At 40.6% G+C, this 19,358-nt stretch overlaps 1 protein-coding gene across 2 annotated transcripts in view; it reads left to right on the top strand.

The window, feature by feature from the left end:
• Positions 1–19,358, top strand: part of LOC128370718 (protein tweety homolog 3-like) — a 31,979-nt gene that overhangs the window by 6,790 nt on the left and 5,831 nt on the right. For both annotated transcript variants that reach the window (XM_053330985.1, XM_053330986.1), the window contains exons 3-13: positions 6,977–7,173; positions 11,703–11,814; positions 11,933–12,153; positions 13,084–13,179; positions 13,337–13,409; positions 13,526–13,601; positions 14,789–14,844; positions 15,022–15,114; positions 15,373–15,465; positions 16,065–16,201; positions 18,026–18,199. In XM_053330985.1, coding sequence (XP_053186960.1) covers positions 6,977–7,173; positions 11,703–11,814; positions 11,933–12,153; positions 13,084–13,179; positions 13,337–13,409; positions 13,526–13,601; positions 14,789–14,844; positions 15,022–15,114; positions 15,373–15,465; positions 16,065–16,201; positions 18,026–18,199 — 1,328 coding nt within the window. The remainder of the gene's footprint in view (positions 1–6,976; positions 7,174–11,702; positions 11,815–11,932; positions 12,154–13,083; positions 13,180–13,336; positions 13,410–13,525; positions 13,602–14,788; positions 14,845–15,021; positions 15,115–15,372; positions 15,466–16,064; positions 16,202–18,025; positions 18,200–19,358) is intronic.

Genomic DNA, 19,358 nt, shown 5'->3' with positions numbered 1-19,358 from the left:
GTACTAAAAATAGAAGACAAAAATGGGATAAAATAAATAAAATACATGTGCAATGTTCCCAGAATTTACATCATACTAACAAAATAAGAACAAATCATAGATCACAACAAAAATAAGAGGGAATTAGTTTGTGTATGGCTTCTCACATGAGCTCCATTATTGGTTCCAGCTTCTCATTCGCTGCTTTTCTTTGTTTTATATCAAAGCAGATTTATTACATTTAGGATTTTGGGTTTTGTAATCAGATAAAAAGACAATACAATGAGAAAACATCACCTTTAGATTTCAGAAATCAAGGTCTGTGCAGATCCTTAAAAAGTCTTAAAATGCCTTATTTGATATTTTAAAATGTCTTAATTGTAGGAGTTAAAGCATTACATATGACTGAAGCACATGTGTTCAGTTTAGGTAATTTATCATTATTATGATTATCTTCTGATTGTTTTACAACCAATCAACGTATTAAAGTTAAAAAATAATCAGCGGTTGGACCTATGATGAAACTAGTCATTAGTTGCAGTCTTATATAAATTAGCTCCATTTCAACTCACTACACAGTAACATCCTGCTTTTACATTATTATTATGTCTCATAATATATTATGTATGAGTACAACAGTCACGTGACACTTCTCTGCATTGAATACTTACTTGAAAAGAGGTTTTAAAAAGTCATTAAATTTGTACTTAATAATGTGCAGACACCCGAAATGTACTTCTGACCTTTTATTAACTAAACATTTCTATTGTGGTGCAGCACATGATTATTTTTATTTTCAATTAAGACGCTAATTATTTTCACAATAATGCGTTCATTGTTTTCTCAGAAAGAATGAAACATTCCCATTGTAACTTCCTGAGCTGGTTTAATCAGTAATACAAAGCCCAAAAAGATTTAACTCACTATCACATTGTATACGACTAAAAAAAGTAGAAAATGAAAAATAGTTGTGAATATTTCATCAGCAGACTTATTGATTGAGCTCTGCAGTTGATCTCATATCGAGAAATAATACACTTTCTCTCCCAAATGTCTCTTTTTGCTCAACCGCTCATTCCTCCTCTATCTGCACCGCTCCCTTCGTCATGCCTGTAGCGTGATTTATAACATGCATCATGGAAACCGTCAATGTAGCGTGAGCTCTCATTCTCACTCTGCCAAGCTTAATGTGTTTTTATTCTATATGGTATTAAGTCCTGACGTTGATTTTACAGGCTCCAGAGTTCAAACAATGCACAGTATACGCCTTTCACATAACACAACGTCTCTAGTACTAAGCCTATAGATAATAACATAGGATAATGCCACAGACTGGGAATCTACAGAGCTTATCTCCCCCTCCTCTCCCATCAGGATCTTCTCCTCCCATCCTCCACCTCGTCTTCTTTAACCTGTTGGAGAAAAGCAATCAAGTGATTTCCTCTGGCTCAGCCGCGGCTTACCAACCGGCTCTCCCGTGAGAAAGTGATGCGGTAATCACAGAAGCACTGCTATCGACACATAAATGCACACAGTTTCCTTACAGATGAGGCAGGTTGTAACTCACGCTGTACAGAGACAGAGCTACGAGCTACTTAACATTTAAGTGGATGATGGTGACAATTTAAGTTTAACCCTTACTGTTCATATTCCCACTCATAAATAGTCTCTACAACAATTCACATTCATACATTCTATATTATATTTTATTTTATTATATTATACTATTTTATGATCCAGGAGAACATTTTATAGAATATGATGAATACGACAACATGTTTTAATGCTGAATTTTGGAATATCGTTTAATAAACATAGGTCAAACTTGTACATTAATATTTTCAAAATGTGTATCAGCTGCACAAAAAAATAAAAGGCAATGGGTCAAATTAATATCTCCTCACTTCAGGCTCGTTGGTAGAAACCTCAAACAACTGAAGTACATTGATGTCTCAGCAGGATTGTGTGTGAGTCCTGTCAGACGTCACATTACACTACTGTAGGTCACATCTTATCCCATCCTATCCCATCCTATCCTATCCTATACTATCCTATACTATCCTATCCTATCCTATCCTATCCCATCCTATCCCATCCTATCCTATCCTATCCTATCCTATACTATACTATCCTATACTATCCTATCCTATCCTATCCCATCCTATCCCATCCTATCCTATCCTATCCTATCCTATCCTATACTATACTATCCTATACTATCCTATCCTATCCTATCCTATCCCATCCTATCCTATCCTATCCTATCCTATCCTATCCCATCCTATCCCATCCTATCCCATCCTATCCCATCCTATCCTATCCTATACTATCCTATCCTTTCCTATCCTATCCTTTCCTATCCCATCCTATCCCATCCTATCCTATCCTATACTATCCTATCCTATCCTATCCTATCCCATCCTATCCCATCCTATCCCATCCTATCCTATCCTATCCTATCCTATACTATCCTATCCTATCCTATCCTATCCTATCCTATCCTATCCTATCCTATCCTATCCTATCCCATCCTATCCCATCATATCCTATCCTATCCTATCCTATCCTATCCCATCCTATCCTATCCCATCCTATCCCATCCTATCCTATCCTATCCTATCCTATACTATCCTATCCTATCCTATCCTATCCTATCCCATCCTATCCCATCATATCCTATCCTATCCTATCCTATCCTATCCTATCCCATCCTATCCCATCCTATCCCATCCTATCCTATCCTATACTATCCTATCCTATCCTATCCTATCCTATCCTATCCTATCCTATCCTATCCTATCCTATCCTATACTATCCTATCCTTTCCTATCCTATCCTATCCCATCCTATCCCATCCTATCCCTTCCTATCCCTTCCTATCCTTTCCTATCCTTTCCTATCCTATCCTATCCTTTCCTTTCCTTTCCTTTCCTTTCCTTTCCTTTCCTATCCTATCCTATCCCATCCCATCCCATCCCATCCCATCCCATCCCATCCCATCCCACCCCTTCCTTTCCTTTCCTATCCTATCCCATCCCATCCCATCCCATCCCATCCCATCCCATCCCATCCCATCCCACCCCTTCCTTTCCTTTCCTTTCCTTTCCTTTCCTTTCCTTTCCTTTCCTTTCCTCTCCTTTCCTATCCTATCCTATCCTATCCTATCCTATACTATACTATACTATCCTATCCCATCCTATCCCTTCCTATCCTATCCTATCCTTTCCTTTCCTTTCCTTTCCTATCTTATCCCATCCCATCCCATCCCATCCCATCCCTTCGTTTCCTTTCCTTTCCTTTCCTTTCCTTTCCTTTCCTTTCCTTTCCTTTCCTTTCCTTTCCTTTCCTATCCTTTCCTATCCTTTCATATCCTATCCTTTCCTATCCTTTCCTATCCTATCCTATCCTATCCTATCCTTTCCTATCCTATCCTATCCTATCCTATCCTATCCTATCCTTTCCTTTCCTATCCTATCCTATCCTTTCCTTTCCTTTCCTATCCTATCCTATCCTATCCTTTCCTATCCTATCCTATCCTATCCTATCCTTTCCTTTCCTATCCTATCCTATCCTATCCTTTCCTTTCCTATCCTATCCTATCCTATCCTATCCTATCCTATGCTATACCATCCTATCCTATACCATCCTATCCTATCCTATCCTATGTGTTCTAGTGACCCAGTAGCTCGGCTAGATTTACTTAAGCCTTTCCACATTTGACACAGCGCGTTTTGCCGCTCTGGTTTGTCGGACTCTGCATTGTAACAGCGACCTCATTACGCTGCATTGTTTAGCAATGTGAGAAAGAGATCTGTGCCTTTTAAAAGAGAAGCTAGTGGCAGCATGTCAGCTGGCTCTAGTGTGACTGCTTACTGTGAACAGTTATTTCTGGGAGGTTTCTGATGTTAAGGAATTTCTACGGTAAAACAGCGTGTCAAAGCAGGGATGGATCGGATTTAGAGGTGGGAATCTCCGTGCAGCTCATGATTTGATTTGATTCTGATTCAGAGAGCTGCAATGCGATGATAAAACCATTATGAAGCATTTTGACGCATCGAAATGTTTAATTTCCGTACATGATTTATTTTTGCACAGTTCTTAGTCCACTGAAATACAACATGACATATAACTGGCACATAAGATAAATAGTCGGCAACCTCTTTATTTTAAAAAGTTACCTGCATGTGAATGAATGAATTAAAGACACATGTTGTACAGACACAGGCACACACTTACTCTCATTTTTCTTTTATTATATTTATTTTTTTTGTTATTATAGATATATGTTGTGTTGTAACTATTTGTTTTGTTGTATGTAGTCATATTATTTTCTGTAATATTGTGTAATTTTAACATTTTCTAAGGTGGAGGCTTTAAATAAGCCCATTTGGGTTTTCTGCCTTTCCCTGCACTGTATATTATCTATCATTATCTGGCTTTTTCTTTTTTTTTTAAATGTTTATCTTGGGCTTTTTGCCTTTATTTAGATAGAACCTGGCAGAGATGCCAACAGGAAACAGGGAGAGAGCGAGAGAGAGCGAGAGAGAGGGAGAGAGAGCGAGAGAGAGAGAGAGAGAGAGAGAGAGACAGAGAGAGAGAGAGAGAGACAGAAATGACCTGCAGTGTCGGTCCCTGGCCAGATTCGAAGCAGGGACGCTGCGATTATGTGGCATGGTTGCTCCATAGACTAATAATGAATCTCTTTCCTATGTGATAATAAGAAAATGAGGTGGAGGTGGAGTGCTCCTCTGTGTTTTCTGCGGCAGAGGTGAGCAGCCTCTCTGTACTGTCCAACACACGGAGCTGTCTCAGGGTTTCTGAGCTGAGACAGACTGAGAGTTGGTTTAAGTAGTTTAATGCTGCAGTGTGTGTTGGTCAGCTGCTCTCTTTTCAGTTTGCTGCTCCGCTGTGTTAACATTAGTCTCTGATCTTCACTACTGTGTAATATCACTGTTTTAGGTTTACTTCTCCTTTCAGTTCAACTGTGCAATGTATTTATATATTCTCACTTTAAGCCTGTGAAATAACAATCTCAACTCAGGTATATTATCACTCACCATCAATATTACTTATTTAGTTTTGTGTATAATATTACTGTTATCTACTACATTTTGTTACCACTATTATTTTTTTTTTACTTTGTATTATTTATTATTCTTTATTCGTTACTGTCCACTTTGCTGATGTAATATTGTATTTCCACACTGTGGGACTAATAAAGGAATGTCTTATCTTGACTGATGGACGTATGAACTCACAATATACTTCACGTTCATCTCGCTAAGGTAATTATTTAATCATCAAATCAAAAAAAGCTAAAATTGGCAAACGCTGATATCTGTGAAGATGAACTTTAGCTGTAGACTCTCTCTGTTGATTTGCACCTTTTTCTTTCCGTCAAATTGATACAAAATCGTCCACGAACCTGTTATTCCCCCCACTGACATGAGAAACCCATATCTATGTAATAATAATGATAACGATGCATTTTATTTAAAGGCTCTTTTCAAAGCAATCAAAGACACCTTACAAGACACATAACATAAGAACACTACATCAAACATAATAAAATAGCAAATACTGAATATGAATATGACTACATAGTTAGTGAGAGACAGGCGGGATTTAAAGGTGGAGACAGCGAATATCACGATACCGGTATAATATCCATTTATTGCCCAGCCCTAGATCCCAAATTATATTTCTTACAAATATCTCCATGTTCATGTTTTAAACCCTTTTTTTTGATCATGAGCCCAAAACCAGCAGGGTTTGAATCACTGCCAAGAATATTATGCTTTCTATTATGTTATATTTTAAGAAACATTTTTAAATATGATGTAGATTTTGGCACACACACACACTCACACACACACTCACATTCATACTGTACAGAGCATATGTACAGTAGAGGTGCATAAATTGCTGCAGGATCAGTAATTGCTGTCTGGCAGTGAGGAAGAATTTAGGTCAGTGTAAAGACCGGCAGATTAGAAAGCCCGGAAGCTGAAGGAAGTCTGTGTGAGTCTGGGAAGTGGACTCATATTTTGTCATCATGTATGGAGGACTCCTCTTTTTATGCACACTGTTTCTGTCTCGCTAGTTTTCTGACCTAGCAGAATTCCTTCATCCTTAAGTTGTCTAGCAGACGTTTGACGAGAGTTTGGTTTTCTAGAAATGTGCCGCTTGTCTCCGAGCGATCCTGCAGTGCGATGACTTTCCCAGACGAACCCAGAGGGGAAAGAAAAACTAAACATTGCAGCGGCGTTGTGTGGGTCTGCGTGTGATAAAAAAAAAGATTTAATCAGCTCCGAGGAAATCGCTGTAACAGCCCCTCATCTCTGTCTTTACCCGGTTCTCCCTTTCTAGTTTTCTGTTCAGTCATCGTCTTTCACATCTTCCTTCTTTTCTGTCTTTCCAGCTTCTTTTTGTTTTTTTGTTTCCAAATGTAGCCCCCAACACACACACCATCCACACTTCTCCTTCTGTCTGCCCCCCTCCTCTCCCCTCCCCTCCCCTCCCCCACCCAACATCCCTTCCTTCTTTTACACTTCAAAGCTTTTAGAGGGTGTGTGATCTGTGTGGTGGGTCTCTAGTGCACACAAGGCTCCCCGACAGCACGGCTTCCGCTCACTCTATGAAGGTGTGAGTGTTTGATAAGTGTGCAAATGTGTTTTTCATGACATCCATCAAATGCTCCTTTAACAGCCACTCTCTTTTTTTGGGGGGGGGGCTTTAAACTTCTTGAAAGGGAGGCACAATTGAACTTTCGTACACAGGAAAAAAAACTCAATCATGTGGTCCGTCTTATTTCTGCTCATATCAGCTAATTTCCTTCCTGTATCCTTAACCCGCTTTCTAAATTGTCTTCCTCCATGTGATAAGGAAAACTCTCAACTCCCAAAGTTTGATAAAAAAAAATATCATATTGTGCAATCATAAATAAAACCGTAAAATCACTAATTATCTTTTTTTCCTCACTTCCTCTGCTCCACAGTCTGTTCTGCTGCTCGGTGCCGTGGCCCTGCTGTGTCTGGGTCTGGACCTCCTCTTCCTCCTCTTCTACTCCTTCTGGCTTTGCTGCCGACGGCGCAAGAGCGACGACTCCTCGCACTCCCATACGCACTCCCAGCAGCCCAGCGCCGACTGCTGCTGCACCGCCTGGTGCGTCATCATCGCCACGCTCGTCTGCAGGTGAGAGGTTACCCCCCCTCCCCAACCCCCCCGCCGTATGAGTAACACCTTGTTTGTTACGAACTGACTCAGAGTCTGCAACAAAAATAGGAATCACACATGAATAAAGTGTCTAAAAACTACATTTATTATGAATTTAAGTTAAATGAGAAGAATGTTAGTCCTTTATATTAATAATGAATGCAATGTGTGGATGAGTGAAATGTGTGGTGTGATGTATGCAACTCTAACCCCTCTGGTTGGTGGAGGCCTGAAAGAAAGAGAGGGAGGGATTGATTAGCAATGGAGCTAAATAGGCTGAGGGCCAAACTACGCAGGTGCAGGTCAGGTCTCCCTGACATCCTCTCTAGTCCCGCCCACCAGCTCCTGAGCCAGGAAGCCCAAGCAAAAGGGAGAGAAGAACGTCACACACCTCCACACACCGTTATAATAAGTAATATCTGTTTAAAGGTGTTTTACTCGCCTTTCTGGACTTTTTGCAACAGCGGACATAAGTTGTCAGATTAATTCAATATATTTAAGAAAGCTTAAAGCTTTCTTAAATGCTTAGGATTCTCTCCTATGAAAGAGATTAATCTTGAGACTGATTTGCTTGGTTCCTATAGTACATACTGTTGCTGCCTATCGGTACTTGATACCGAAATAAATTGATACCAAGTAGTATCGAAACATCTCCCGTCAAACGATACCTGCAATCAATCCTTCTTGGACTATTTATACAGACTAGCTCACAGCCAATCAATGCAAGCTTTATTGGATTTAATGCGACATGTGATTGGCCCACTGCCACAGCAGCTACGACCAGTCTGTGGTGGTGAAATCACAGTGAATTTGGCTTAGTGCACTTAGCAGTTTAGCAGCCAAGATGTTACCTAAACGCTCTAAAGTATGTCTACACTTACATGCCTGTTACACTCAATGACACACCAAATGAACCACTGATAGGTATCGAATGAAGTACTTAGTTGGTATCAGTGTCACTTTAAGGGTACTTGGATTGGTCCTGGTATCATAATTGCTTAAATGATACCCAGCCCTAGTCAGAACAGATGTTTAAGGTCACATACATGTATAATTATGGTACTATAAATCTCCTTGTATCAATAGGTATGTTTCCATCTGCCTTTCTTATATGCATTTTCAATTTGTGCATAAAAGAGTAAAGAAAGTAAAAGCAGGACATTTTTTACTATTGGCCGAGTTGGAAAAGTGGGAAACTGTACTACTGGCTAATGTGTTGAATAGATTTAGACTTTCGTGATATCTACTTGCCCTCCACCAGACAGCCAAAAAAACAGCTGATAAAAGAGGTTTACATGGATCAAAACATCAAAATGATTCATTATCCACCCCGCCCCCCCCCCCCCCCCACACACACACACACACACACACACACACACACACACACGCACACACACACACACACAAATTCGCATCAGTGAAGTGCCATGATGAAAACACATCATGAACATTTTAAACAGAAATAATGACTTGCCTGACATTTGCTACAAGTGGTGAGTTTAGAAAGAACATGTGTGGAATAAACAGAAGTCAGGGGGAGAGAGGTCTTTAAAACTCTTCAAAAGCTGTCAAATAATGTGAGATTATACAGCCATCAAGCTGAGAACATGGCCACTTTATTTACTTCCTACTTGAAAGCTGACACACTGTACATACATCATGTTTGTAAATCTACTTAAATCGCACCAATGGAGTCCTCTCTGTAAATGGAGTCCCCTCTCTGTAATGAGAAGCCGGCCAGGTGGTTACACTCCTCTGTTTGTACTGATCTGACTCCGAAGGGCTGTGTGTACACTGTGAGGTCTTTCACCTTTGTGACCGAGCAGCGGGGAGGGAGTGTGTTTTGACCACAGACGCTGGACTCTGCTCCTCTTGGCACCCAAATATACACACACGAACTTTACTCCTCTTTCTTTCACATCTCTCATCACTTTTCTACTTCTCTCTCCCCCTCTTCTGACTTATTCTCTCTGTCTTCTTCTTTTCTTCATCACTGTTACCCCCCCTTCCTCCTTCCTCCTTCCTCCCTTCCTCACTCTCTCTCTCTCTCTCTGTTATTTATTATTTCTCTCTGTTCGGCTGTCTCCCTGGCCTAGAAAGGTTGCCATGGAGACAGAAGCAGATTTGATGCAGAGACGACGAGAAATGAATTATACAGTCAGGGGGAGCTGTGTCTGTGTGTGTGTGTGTGTGTGTGTGTGTGTGTGTGTGTGTGTGTCTGTCTGTGTGTCTGTGTCTTTGTGTGTGTGTGTGTGTGTGTGTGTGTCCATATGTGTGTGTCTGTGTATTCGCGTGACTCAGTGCTGAAGAGTGTTTTTTTGCAGTTTTTAATATTTTATGATTAACTATTATATTTCTTATTGAATATTTGATATGGATCTGAGCGTGTGTGTGTGTGTGTGTGTGTGTGTGTGTGTGTATGTGTGCGTGCTCCATCCACAATTTAACATGACATCATATTTTATTTTTGGCACACCCCAAGTACTGTACATGTGGACTTCCTCCATTTGTGTTGCTTGTGTTAGGTCGTCTGCACATCTGTTATCAACCAAAAACCTCTCACAAATGTTAGGATTGTCTTTTTTTCTTTGTTTTATCTCATCACAAATTGAACATTATTACATTTTAGATTGACGTTTGGACTTGTGATTGGTATTTTTTTACTATTTTTTTGTTTTTGTTGTTGTAAAATGAATCAATAGCAAAAATAGTTCCAGCCTTTGATCATATTTTCCCACTTTAATTTGAAGTCAATTGTGGCAGTGTATGTCTGTATTTAGTCACTTTATATATACAGCAGACCAGTTTATTATTTAGTGTATTCAGGTTTCATTGTTAGTATTATACAGCATGACATGTAATTTGGCTGTTTTACTAGTTGGATGCATTTATTTTGGATTCAGGTGAATTGGTTTGGCTACGAGTTTGAACTCACCGTGAACCCAATTTTGATTCAGTAGAGCATTCACCGCCTTGTCTAACAAGCTCCAGCTGAGAGCGTTTTAGTCCGCTCATTTAAGTACAGCAAAGCATTTTTAGCGTGATGATGTCAGTCCATTTCATCTGGAAATGGACCGAAGCAGCCGATCGCTCTGAGTTAGCATCATTCGAAGGAGGTTTTGGTATTTTTAAAAAGCAAGATGACGATCTGAGGAATGTTTTTTTTTTTTTTCAAATCAATCATATGACTTTTGAACTTTTGCCTTACTGCAGCTCCCAACCCCCCTCTCTCCCCTTTATGTCTCATATCCTAAGCCGTTTCGTTGATAATGTCATGAAATCCCCTGGTATGAGCAGCAGGTATTAAACCAGCAAGATAAAGCAACACAGAGTAGGAGAGGAGGGATGATGGGAATTGGAGAGAGAAGGAAAGTAAGTGGTGGGAGAAGAAGAACAGATGCAAGGAGGGGAGGAGAAGAAGAGGATGAGTTAACAAGGGGTGGAGGGAGATCATTAACTCTTAAAACTGACATGATATGAAGGATGATAAAGGAGGGTGGGGGGCAGTAATAAGTGAGGAAATGTAAGATCCTTACATTAACATCCAAAGTTCATTAAAGCCTTTATTCATCTTTATTCTGTTTGTCTTGTCAAGTCTGTTCCCCTTTTTATTTCTAGGTTTATATCACATATAAAGCTCTGTCCATCGTAAAGCTCTGAAACACACACACACACACACACACACACACCAAGACAATGGCTTGTGTGTGTAACACGGGGGTACTCAAGATCTAATGGGCTAGAATGAATTGCCTTAACAATGGCCATAAATTCCCCCTCTACAGTTTGTCTGGTGTGAGCGTGCAGGCAGATACATCATCAATACAAAGAGTACAGTCACACACACATGCACACTTACTGTACACAAAGAGGACGGGGAGGAAGGGGGGGGGGGTTGGCTTGGAAGAGCTTCACAGGCCAAGGAAGAAAAAAATAAGAGAGACAGCAGTAATGGGGGTATATGCGGTGAAAAGAGGGTTAGATGTAACGAGCGTAAAGACGGTATCTGTGGTAGTGGAGTTGCTGGTGGTGGGGCGGGTGAGGGGTTAATTGTGGTGAGCGCATGGTTAAAAAGTACGAAGGGGTTTGGAACGGCATCGAGGGCCAGGAACCTCAGATATTGTAGCATGTGTCATATGTGAATGTGGGTGCAAAGCTGCAGAAGGATCATATTATGTGCGGTCTGGTGACCCAATTATTGTGTGTGTGTGTGTGTGTGTGTGTGTGTGTGTGTGTGTGTGTGTGTGTGTGTGTGTGTGTGTGTGTGTTTGAATCATTCCTGGTAGTTCTGTGCTTGCCGGAGGGTGACACCATAGCAAATAACTTAGAGCTCAGTGCTGCCTCTTGCTGGTTAACAGAGGAACTGCACTCCAAAACTCTGCACATGCATGACTGGGAGCAAAAAAAGAGGAAAAAAATTATATAATTTGGCTCACTCATCCATACTGATTCTTTTCATGCCATCTGATTCTTGAATCGTGTGCTCCCTCTGCTTCTCTTCCTCCCAGTGCTGGCATCGCCGTGGGATTCTACGGAAATGGGGAGTCGAGTGACGGAGCCAATCGTGTGGCTTACTCACTCCGTCATGCCAACCGCACCGTGTCTGGGGTGGAGAAACTGGTGAGTTATCTGTACTGTAACTCCTTTTTTTTTTCTCCACACAATCCATTGCTACAAAAAAAAGAAAAATGTGACTGTGGTAGTTTTTGGCTTATTTGTCTTTCCTGTGAGTGTACAGGTGTCAGACAGTGCCCTAGCCTTAAACCAGACAGTGGAGGATAACCTGGTCCAGTTGGAGACAGCGTACCAGGAGCAGACGGACTACGTGTCCATCGTTCAAAAGCTGCAGGGACAGTTGGACGAGCTGGTGAAGCTGATGGTGGATGTTCCATTCTGGTCCAATACTGACATTTCCCTGGAGGACTTGGCCCGCAAGACAGAGGCCTTTGACTTTTATAGGTCAGTACCAACATGTAGAGGTTCGTGTACCACGTGTCAGGGTAAATATAGAGGTGGTACGTTAAAACCATGAAGACCAACTATTCATAAAGTTGTTAACCAAACATGGCAATAATGCCTGAAGTTGTAATCCTTAAGATTTCAGTCCTGGTTGACCTGGTAATGCCTGTGGTTACCGTGGTAATAGCAAATTGAGTTTAATGCTACAGGTCACAGGATTATTGAGCATCAAATACTCCTATTTAATCAGAATAACAACCACAGAATACCTGTTTCTGAATCTGTTTACAGTGCAACCAAACAAACCTGCACTGTTGAATCAATCAATCAATAATAATTGGAATCGCAATCTCGTGGTCCTTGTTTGATAAAGACTAAAGACATCCTGTGCATTTGCCAGTAGTTTTTAACACATCAGATTAGACTTAGGTTTTTGGCAGCCAGTGGCATCGCTCCATTAGAAACAATGCAGGCTTAATGCATTTCTGCCTTGGCTTCAGACCCCAAGCTTGCCACGAGATCATTTGTTTCACTTTTCTTCTTGCTAATGTCTGAGTGTACTGTGAAAAACTGCATCAAGTATTATATATATATATACACACACACATACATCTTGTAATGTCAAAAATATGTGAAATGGATATTAAATAACATCACATTTTCTTGGGGAAACCCGCCAACCTCCTTGACTGCATTTCATTCTTTGACATTTATTTCAACTTTAGCTATATGGGCCTCCAGAGTCCTTCTAGGGTCAAAAGCTCCTGTAAATTATCACATGCATGACTCAGTGAACAAGAATGAAGTACTGCTGGTGTGTGCAAATATGGGTTATATGTCGTCTGCACACACACAACAACACGGCTACTGAAAACAATCCGAGGAGAAGCAGAGTGTATGAAACGCTGTACTGTATCTGTATGCTTGCAGGTGGTTGGGGTACCTTGGCCTGCTGCTGTTTGATGTTCTCATCTGTCTCCTGGTACTCTTCGGCCTGATACGCAACTCCAGGGGAACTCTGATTGGGTATGTAGCGTTATTTCACACCTCTCAAAAGGTGTTGCTGTTGGATGAGTCAAATCCTCTCTAAACTTTAAATCTGTCTCAGTTAAGACTGTGTTATGAATGTCATGTTGGTAAGCTGAATGTTGACTTTAAAAATGTGCATTCGTCTGTCCTTCAGAGTGTGTCTCATGGGGGTTCTCACTTTGATAATCAGCTGGGGGTCTCTCGGTCTGGAACTGGCTGTCGCTGCTGTAAGTGTAACCATGGCAACATCGCAGAGCTCTCAGGCTCCGCAGTGATGTAATCTCTTCCTACTGCATGGATGTTACTGTAGCCTGATGTGTCATGTGTGCTTACCTTCTTACAGTCGGCCAGCGATTTCTGCGTTTCCCCGGATACTTACATCACCAGGGTAACCAAGGATAATGCTGTCATCAACCAAGGTATGCAGGACCAGTGAACTGGGGGCAGCCATACATCTGACAGATTTTCAATGTTTTTATGTGTAATAAAAGGCTCTGCACTACTGTAAAAAAATATGTCATATTAATTATTGTGGACAACCAAAGGAGGAGGTAACAGATGACTGGCCAATGGATTACTCATAGGCAGATACTGTACTGTAGGTTGACAAATAAGCAGAATCATCCACAATAGACTCCTGTTTCCACGCTGACAGTCAAATCTCACCCTGACATGTTTGCTTCTATTTTAAGAAATAAGAGTGTGCGTGTATGTGCTTGTGTGTGTTCGAGTGTGTGTGTCCAAGGGGATTGCGTTTGATTGACACTCTGGTATCTTTAAAAGCTCTTACTTTCCCTCCGCTGACTGCAATGCATCAGCAACCCTCTTCTCCCTGCTCGCTTTTCCCTCTCGCTTGTCCCAGATGTAAAAAAAAAAAAAAAAAAAAGAAGAGAGAAGAGAAATATTCAGAACACACTTAGGATCATTATCTGATTTGTTCTCTCTTTTCATCCTTTTATATCCCTCTTTACCTTCTCAATTGCTCCCATTTTCTTTCCTCTCCCCTAACTCACTTCCCTCTTTGCACTCATCTAATGAGTTCTGTTGTCTGTCGGTTGTTTCCGCTCTATCTGTCTGCTGCTGTAGAGCACAGATGTTGCTTTGGTAACACACACACACATACAAAAACAGACACACACACACACACACACAATTGTGCCAGAGTAATGCTGTGTCCTTAGAGACATGCAGAGCTTTCATAGTTTTTATAATCACAGTGTTTCTTTCACAAATGTCAGCGTCCCCTTAAATGTCTTCAATTTAGTTTTTGATATTCAAGGTCTAAACATGTCTGGAATTGTAAGAGTTAAGGTATTAAATTTGTTTTGAGTTTAATTATATTTGTTCAGTTGGAACTATAATAAAACTAATCATTAGTTACAGTCCTATATAAATGACTTCAATTTTAACCCACTATAACAGTAAAATCCTGCTTTTGCATTATTATATGTTTCACCAATGGTATTTTTTCCTTAAAGAGGTATTAAAAAGGTCTTAAAGTCATTAAATATGTTCTTAAAAAATGTGCAGATACCCTTTAATGTGTATATTCTAAATGTATGTATTATATAATCCTGTTAAAATGTATTTATTGGTACATTCCCAGATATTCTGCAGTATTACCTGAAGTGCAGCTCTGGCCAAGTTAACCCTTTCCAGCAGGTAACTTCACCCAAATCAGTGTTGTTGCTGTTTCTTTTTCTTTCTATTGTAATTTGACCAACATCATTGCTTTTCTATATACTGTGCTTCCCTCATTTCAGGTCATTCATGCAGAAATCAAATAATTAAAGGACTTGTTTGTTTGTGTTTGTTTGTGTCTCTTTGTATGTTTTGTAGAGGCTGTCAGGGAGTCACAAAGCATTGGTGGAGATGCAGGATGATGTGGCAGAACTACTGAGATCAGCAACACGTGATTATGCCAACACCAAGGTTTGTGTGTGTGTGTGTGTGTGTGTGTATGTGTGTGTGTGTGTGCGTGTGTATGTGTGTGCTTGCAATGATCTGAAGGTCCTTATTTTCACAGATGAGTGGATTCGCATTAGTAGGAGGGTGATGAAAGTGGCAGTTACAAAAGGGTCAGCACACACGTGTTTATCTGGTGTGTGTGGACGTACGTGAGGGTGGATATCTTTATCGAGCGTCCATGTGTAACTTTTGCTGTGTGTGTTTGTGTGTTTGTGTGTGCAGGGAACTCTCGAGCAAATCCAGTCTGTGCTGAATTCCACTGAAGTCGGTCTTCACCAGCTGACTGCTCTGGTCGACTGTCGCAGCCTACACATGGTGAGTCACTTTGTGTGTTGTGTTAAAAGGAGAGTACTCACATCTTAAAGGTTCCCTCCAGACTTGTTTTAAGAAGTATGAAAAAACGGCTTTGAATAGTAATTTGGGTCTAATATAGTTATCCCATTAAAAATAAATCTATTACCTTGTTAAAAATAACACCTAGTGCTTCCTTCCTCATTAAAAATGCTGCGTCTATGAATATAAAACATTTTTCATTTTTCTAAAGTTTAACTGCCGGACAAAAGATGTCTCCAATTACCTATATGTGCACTCACTGCAGAATTCACTTTTCTATGTCGTAGTTGTTGAAGTTTCATACTGGACTATAATTAGCTCCGAATGATTTCTGATGTCACAAATCACACTTTTAGATACCCGTCTTAAACTCAGATTTAAGGTGAGCACAGAGAAACTTTCCTTCTTCTGCAAATGAATGTGTCAAACTCTGTTTATGCATCATTCTGCACAGTGAAGCTCAAACATCCAAGTGAAAGAAAAACAAGAAAAACACATTTTTAAGTGGAGGGAGACTTAACAACCCTCCTCTCCTCTCTCTCTCTCTCTCTCTCTCTCTCCCTCCCTCTCTCTCTGCGTAGGATTACGTCCAAGCGTTGACAGGACTGTGTTACGACGGCGTGGAGGGTGTCATCTACCTGGTGCTTTTCTCCTTTGTCACCGCTCTCATGTTCTCCTCAATTGTATGCAGTGTGCCACATACCTGGCCTGGCAAGAGGTAACATGCACACACGATCTCTCACAAGCCACGCACATCCTTTAAATTCATTCATTCTATGTAGTTAATCTTTACACTAACAGCTAACATGTAACTAGCTCTAACTTCTTATTAATCTAACTGATGACTTGAAAAGTGGAGAGCAACCAGTGAAGAATCTACTCAGTGTCCATGCATGTCATTCTTTAAGTGTATTTGCCTCCTGAGCTGTTGTATCCTATGGAACGTCCTCCTGCCTGTCTTGGCATCCATCCACTTTTCTCTGCAAGTTTTTGTTTATTTTATTGTTTGCCGTTCTAGCACCGCCAGTCTGGCTGACTGTATGTGTCTATGTTTGTTCGTATCTCTCATTTTCTTTTTCACTGCTGTGGACTTGGAGCACCAGTGTTTCGTTAGATTGTGTATCACCACGTTTTTTTCGTTGTTTTGTTTTTCTGTGCCCCACTTCTTCCTTCTGTTCCTTCCCTTACTCCTCTCTCCCTGTCCTGATTTGGAAATGCTTTGGGCTTCAGCGAATGATGGTGAATATTGAAGAAATTCAATGACCTTATGGTCAGATAAACCGCCCGTTCAAAAACAACCAAATAATCCTGTGGTAAAAAAAAAAAAAATCTGTTCAAAGAAGTCAAAACGACACATGCAATGATGGTTATTATCACAGTGGTTGCGAATTATGAAAACATGCCTGTGCCATAATAGTGGTGGGTGTAAATTACCAGCAGTGCTATGTGATGCTATGGCCCACAAGGTATTAAACCGTAATCTATAATGTCCCTGATTTTACCAAATAACTGCTCTCGGGGTTGGTTGCTTATTAGGCTGACTGCTGCAGCTGAGTCTGTTTGATGGGCTGCACAGCTTAGCTCTATTTCTGTTGAATGAGTGAAACACTTCCATCTTGTGGCCAGTCAGGGCAATAACTCCTTTTTGTGCCTTTTGTCTCTGTTAACATAGGACCTGCACAAATATTCATAAAACAGTCCCTCCCCCCCCTCCCCTTTAACTTCACAGTACCGGCCTGATGTGACTTGGTTATAAATGGACTGCTGCTGCAGATGAAAAACAAAGAAGGAAAAAAAAAATGCACTCAGTGGTTGATCAGCCTGTTCATTTCTGTAGCCAGAGATCCAACTTCCAAATCAGCACATATCTTATTTGGTGCCTCATTCTGTTACGTTGCTGGCCGTTTTTACATTTTTGACCATTTTATGTCTGAAAATGGTTTGCCCAAACCAGCCATATTATCTCCTTCTTTCCTGACGTTTTTTGCTTTAACTTTCATGGAGCACTCAGAGATGCATGAAATACATCAAAGAAAAAATGGATTCTTGAAATTTGATGCCGTTCAAACAGTTTGACATTAACGGTAAATACCAGGAGCAAATCTTATATGTCTACAGAGGAAGGTTGCATGAAGAAAATGACTGCATGTTTCTACCTATTAAGAGGACTTTTATCTTTATATGATTTATTATATGTAATTGCACACTTCAACCAAAATGGCTCCACTTTGCTGGGGAATTGTAGTCGTGCAGTGATATTAGAGACCCTGCTGTACTTGTAATGGACCTGTTTTGTAGGTGAATGCTGCCCATGTTCCTTTTTTTCTTGTTCAGCTGCTTTGGTGCTGGAGGCATGGCCTTACCCAGTCTTTTGTATCAGCGGACTCCACGTAGTACAAGTACACCTTCCCCTCTCCTAACCTCCTCTTCAACCACTTGTTTACACTCTTGTTGTCTCTCTCGGATCTCCCTCCCCTCTACCTTTCTCCCCTCCTACCCATCATGCCCTCTCGTGCCCTGCCCTTACCCTGACCAATTGAAGGACGGATGAGGAAGACGGAGAGGACGAGTCGGGTGCCTCACGGGGCGGTGTGCACGATAACCTGTACCGCGTTCACATGCCCAGTCTCTACAGCTGTGGCTCCAGCTACGGTAGCGAAGCTAGCCTGCCCGCTACAGCCCACACTGTCAGCAATGCCCCCGTCACTGAATACATGTGAGTTAGCACCCATCGCTAGCTAGAGGCTAGCAGGATCAATACACTGCCTGCCATAGGTAGCTGATGCTTGCCCCCTGTGATTCAGACTAGCAGCGTAGCAATGCTCACTGCTTGTGATATTAAAGTTAGAATAGCTAGTTTTCTGCTTGTTGTTTGGCTCGCATGTCCTCTGTGAGACACTGTCAGCAATATCTGTCACTCAGTGAGTTAGTACCCTTCACTAGCTTTCCCTCTGGTGTTGGTAGAAAAATAGCTGCCTGCTACGTCAGCCAGCCTGCCTGTGTCAGTCCACAATGTTAGCAAAAAAACCTGATTAAAAGAGAGTCAAGGCTTGCACTCACTGTAGCGTAAGTTCTAAGCTCACATGCTTGCTACATATTAGAGTTTTTCACAACTGCTTGCTCTGAATATGAAATTATAGAAGAGAAATACAGATTTATCTCACTTGTGCTACTACTTGCAACTGTTTTAAAGGTGAGCTGTTTGCAAATAGCTGAAACTTTGAAATCAGAAGTAAGAAAACACAGTTATGCACACTTACCGTGAAAGTTTTGCAACATTTACATTTTTCTGAACCATTGCAGGTACATGGTTTTGCATATTTGGGACAGTAATATACATATCACATATGCTTAACAATACTGATGACTATACTCATAAGGATCCCATAGGCTTTTAGAGGGTTTTATTACCTCTTAAATAACAGATTTACATAATAGTCTATACCAAAATTATACAAAAATCAAGTTGTTGTGACCTGCTTGAGACAATCTCTACCATATATGAAGACTGTGTGTTTTGTTTAAGGGTAAAAATACATTTGAGTACTTTAAGGCTTATTTCCTGTTTTAGAACCATGATGTTCCCACATACATCAATGTCTCTTAACATGAATACCACCTTCAACCATGTTTATTCACTTTTTAATAGCTACCTATAGTTTTGTAGGTGTAGAAATAAAAGAAATATCCTTTATTTGGCTTCTGAGTGAATTGTGCTTCTAAGCATTTTTGAAGCCTAATGAGTCAACACTTTATTTATGAGTTTTCTTTAAGTTAAATTTAAGTTTTCTTTATGAATCCTTTAAAAGTGTTTGTTGACAATTTTTAGAGCAACATTTCAAGTATTCGCTGTAAGCCCACACTGATAAAAGTCC

Source organism: Scomber japonicus, chromosome 2 (assembly GCF_027409825.1).
Source record: "Scomber japonicus isolate fScoJap1 chromosome 2, fScoJap1.pri, whole genome shotgun sequence".
In the NCBI taxonomy this organism is placed as follows: Eukaryota; Metazoa; Chordata; class Actinopteri; order Scombriformes; family Scombridae; genus Scomber; species Scomber japonicus.
Note: the sequence above shows the minus strand (reverse complement) of the source record. Positions and strands in the feature narration are given on the sequence as shown.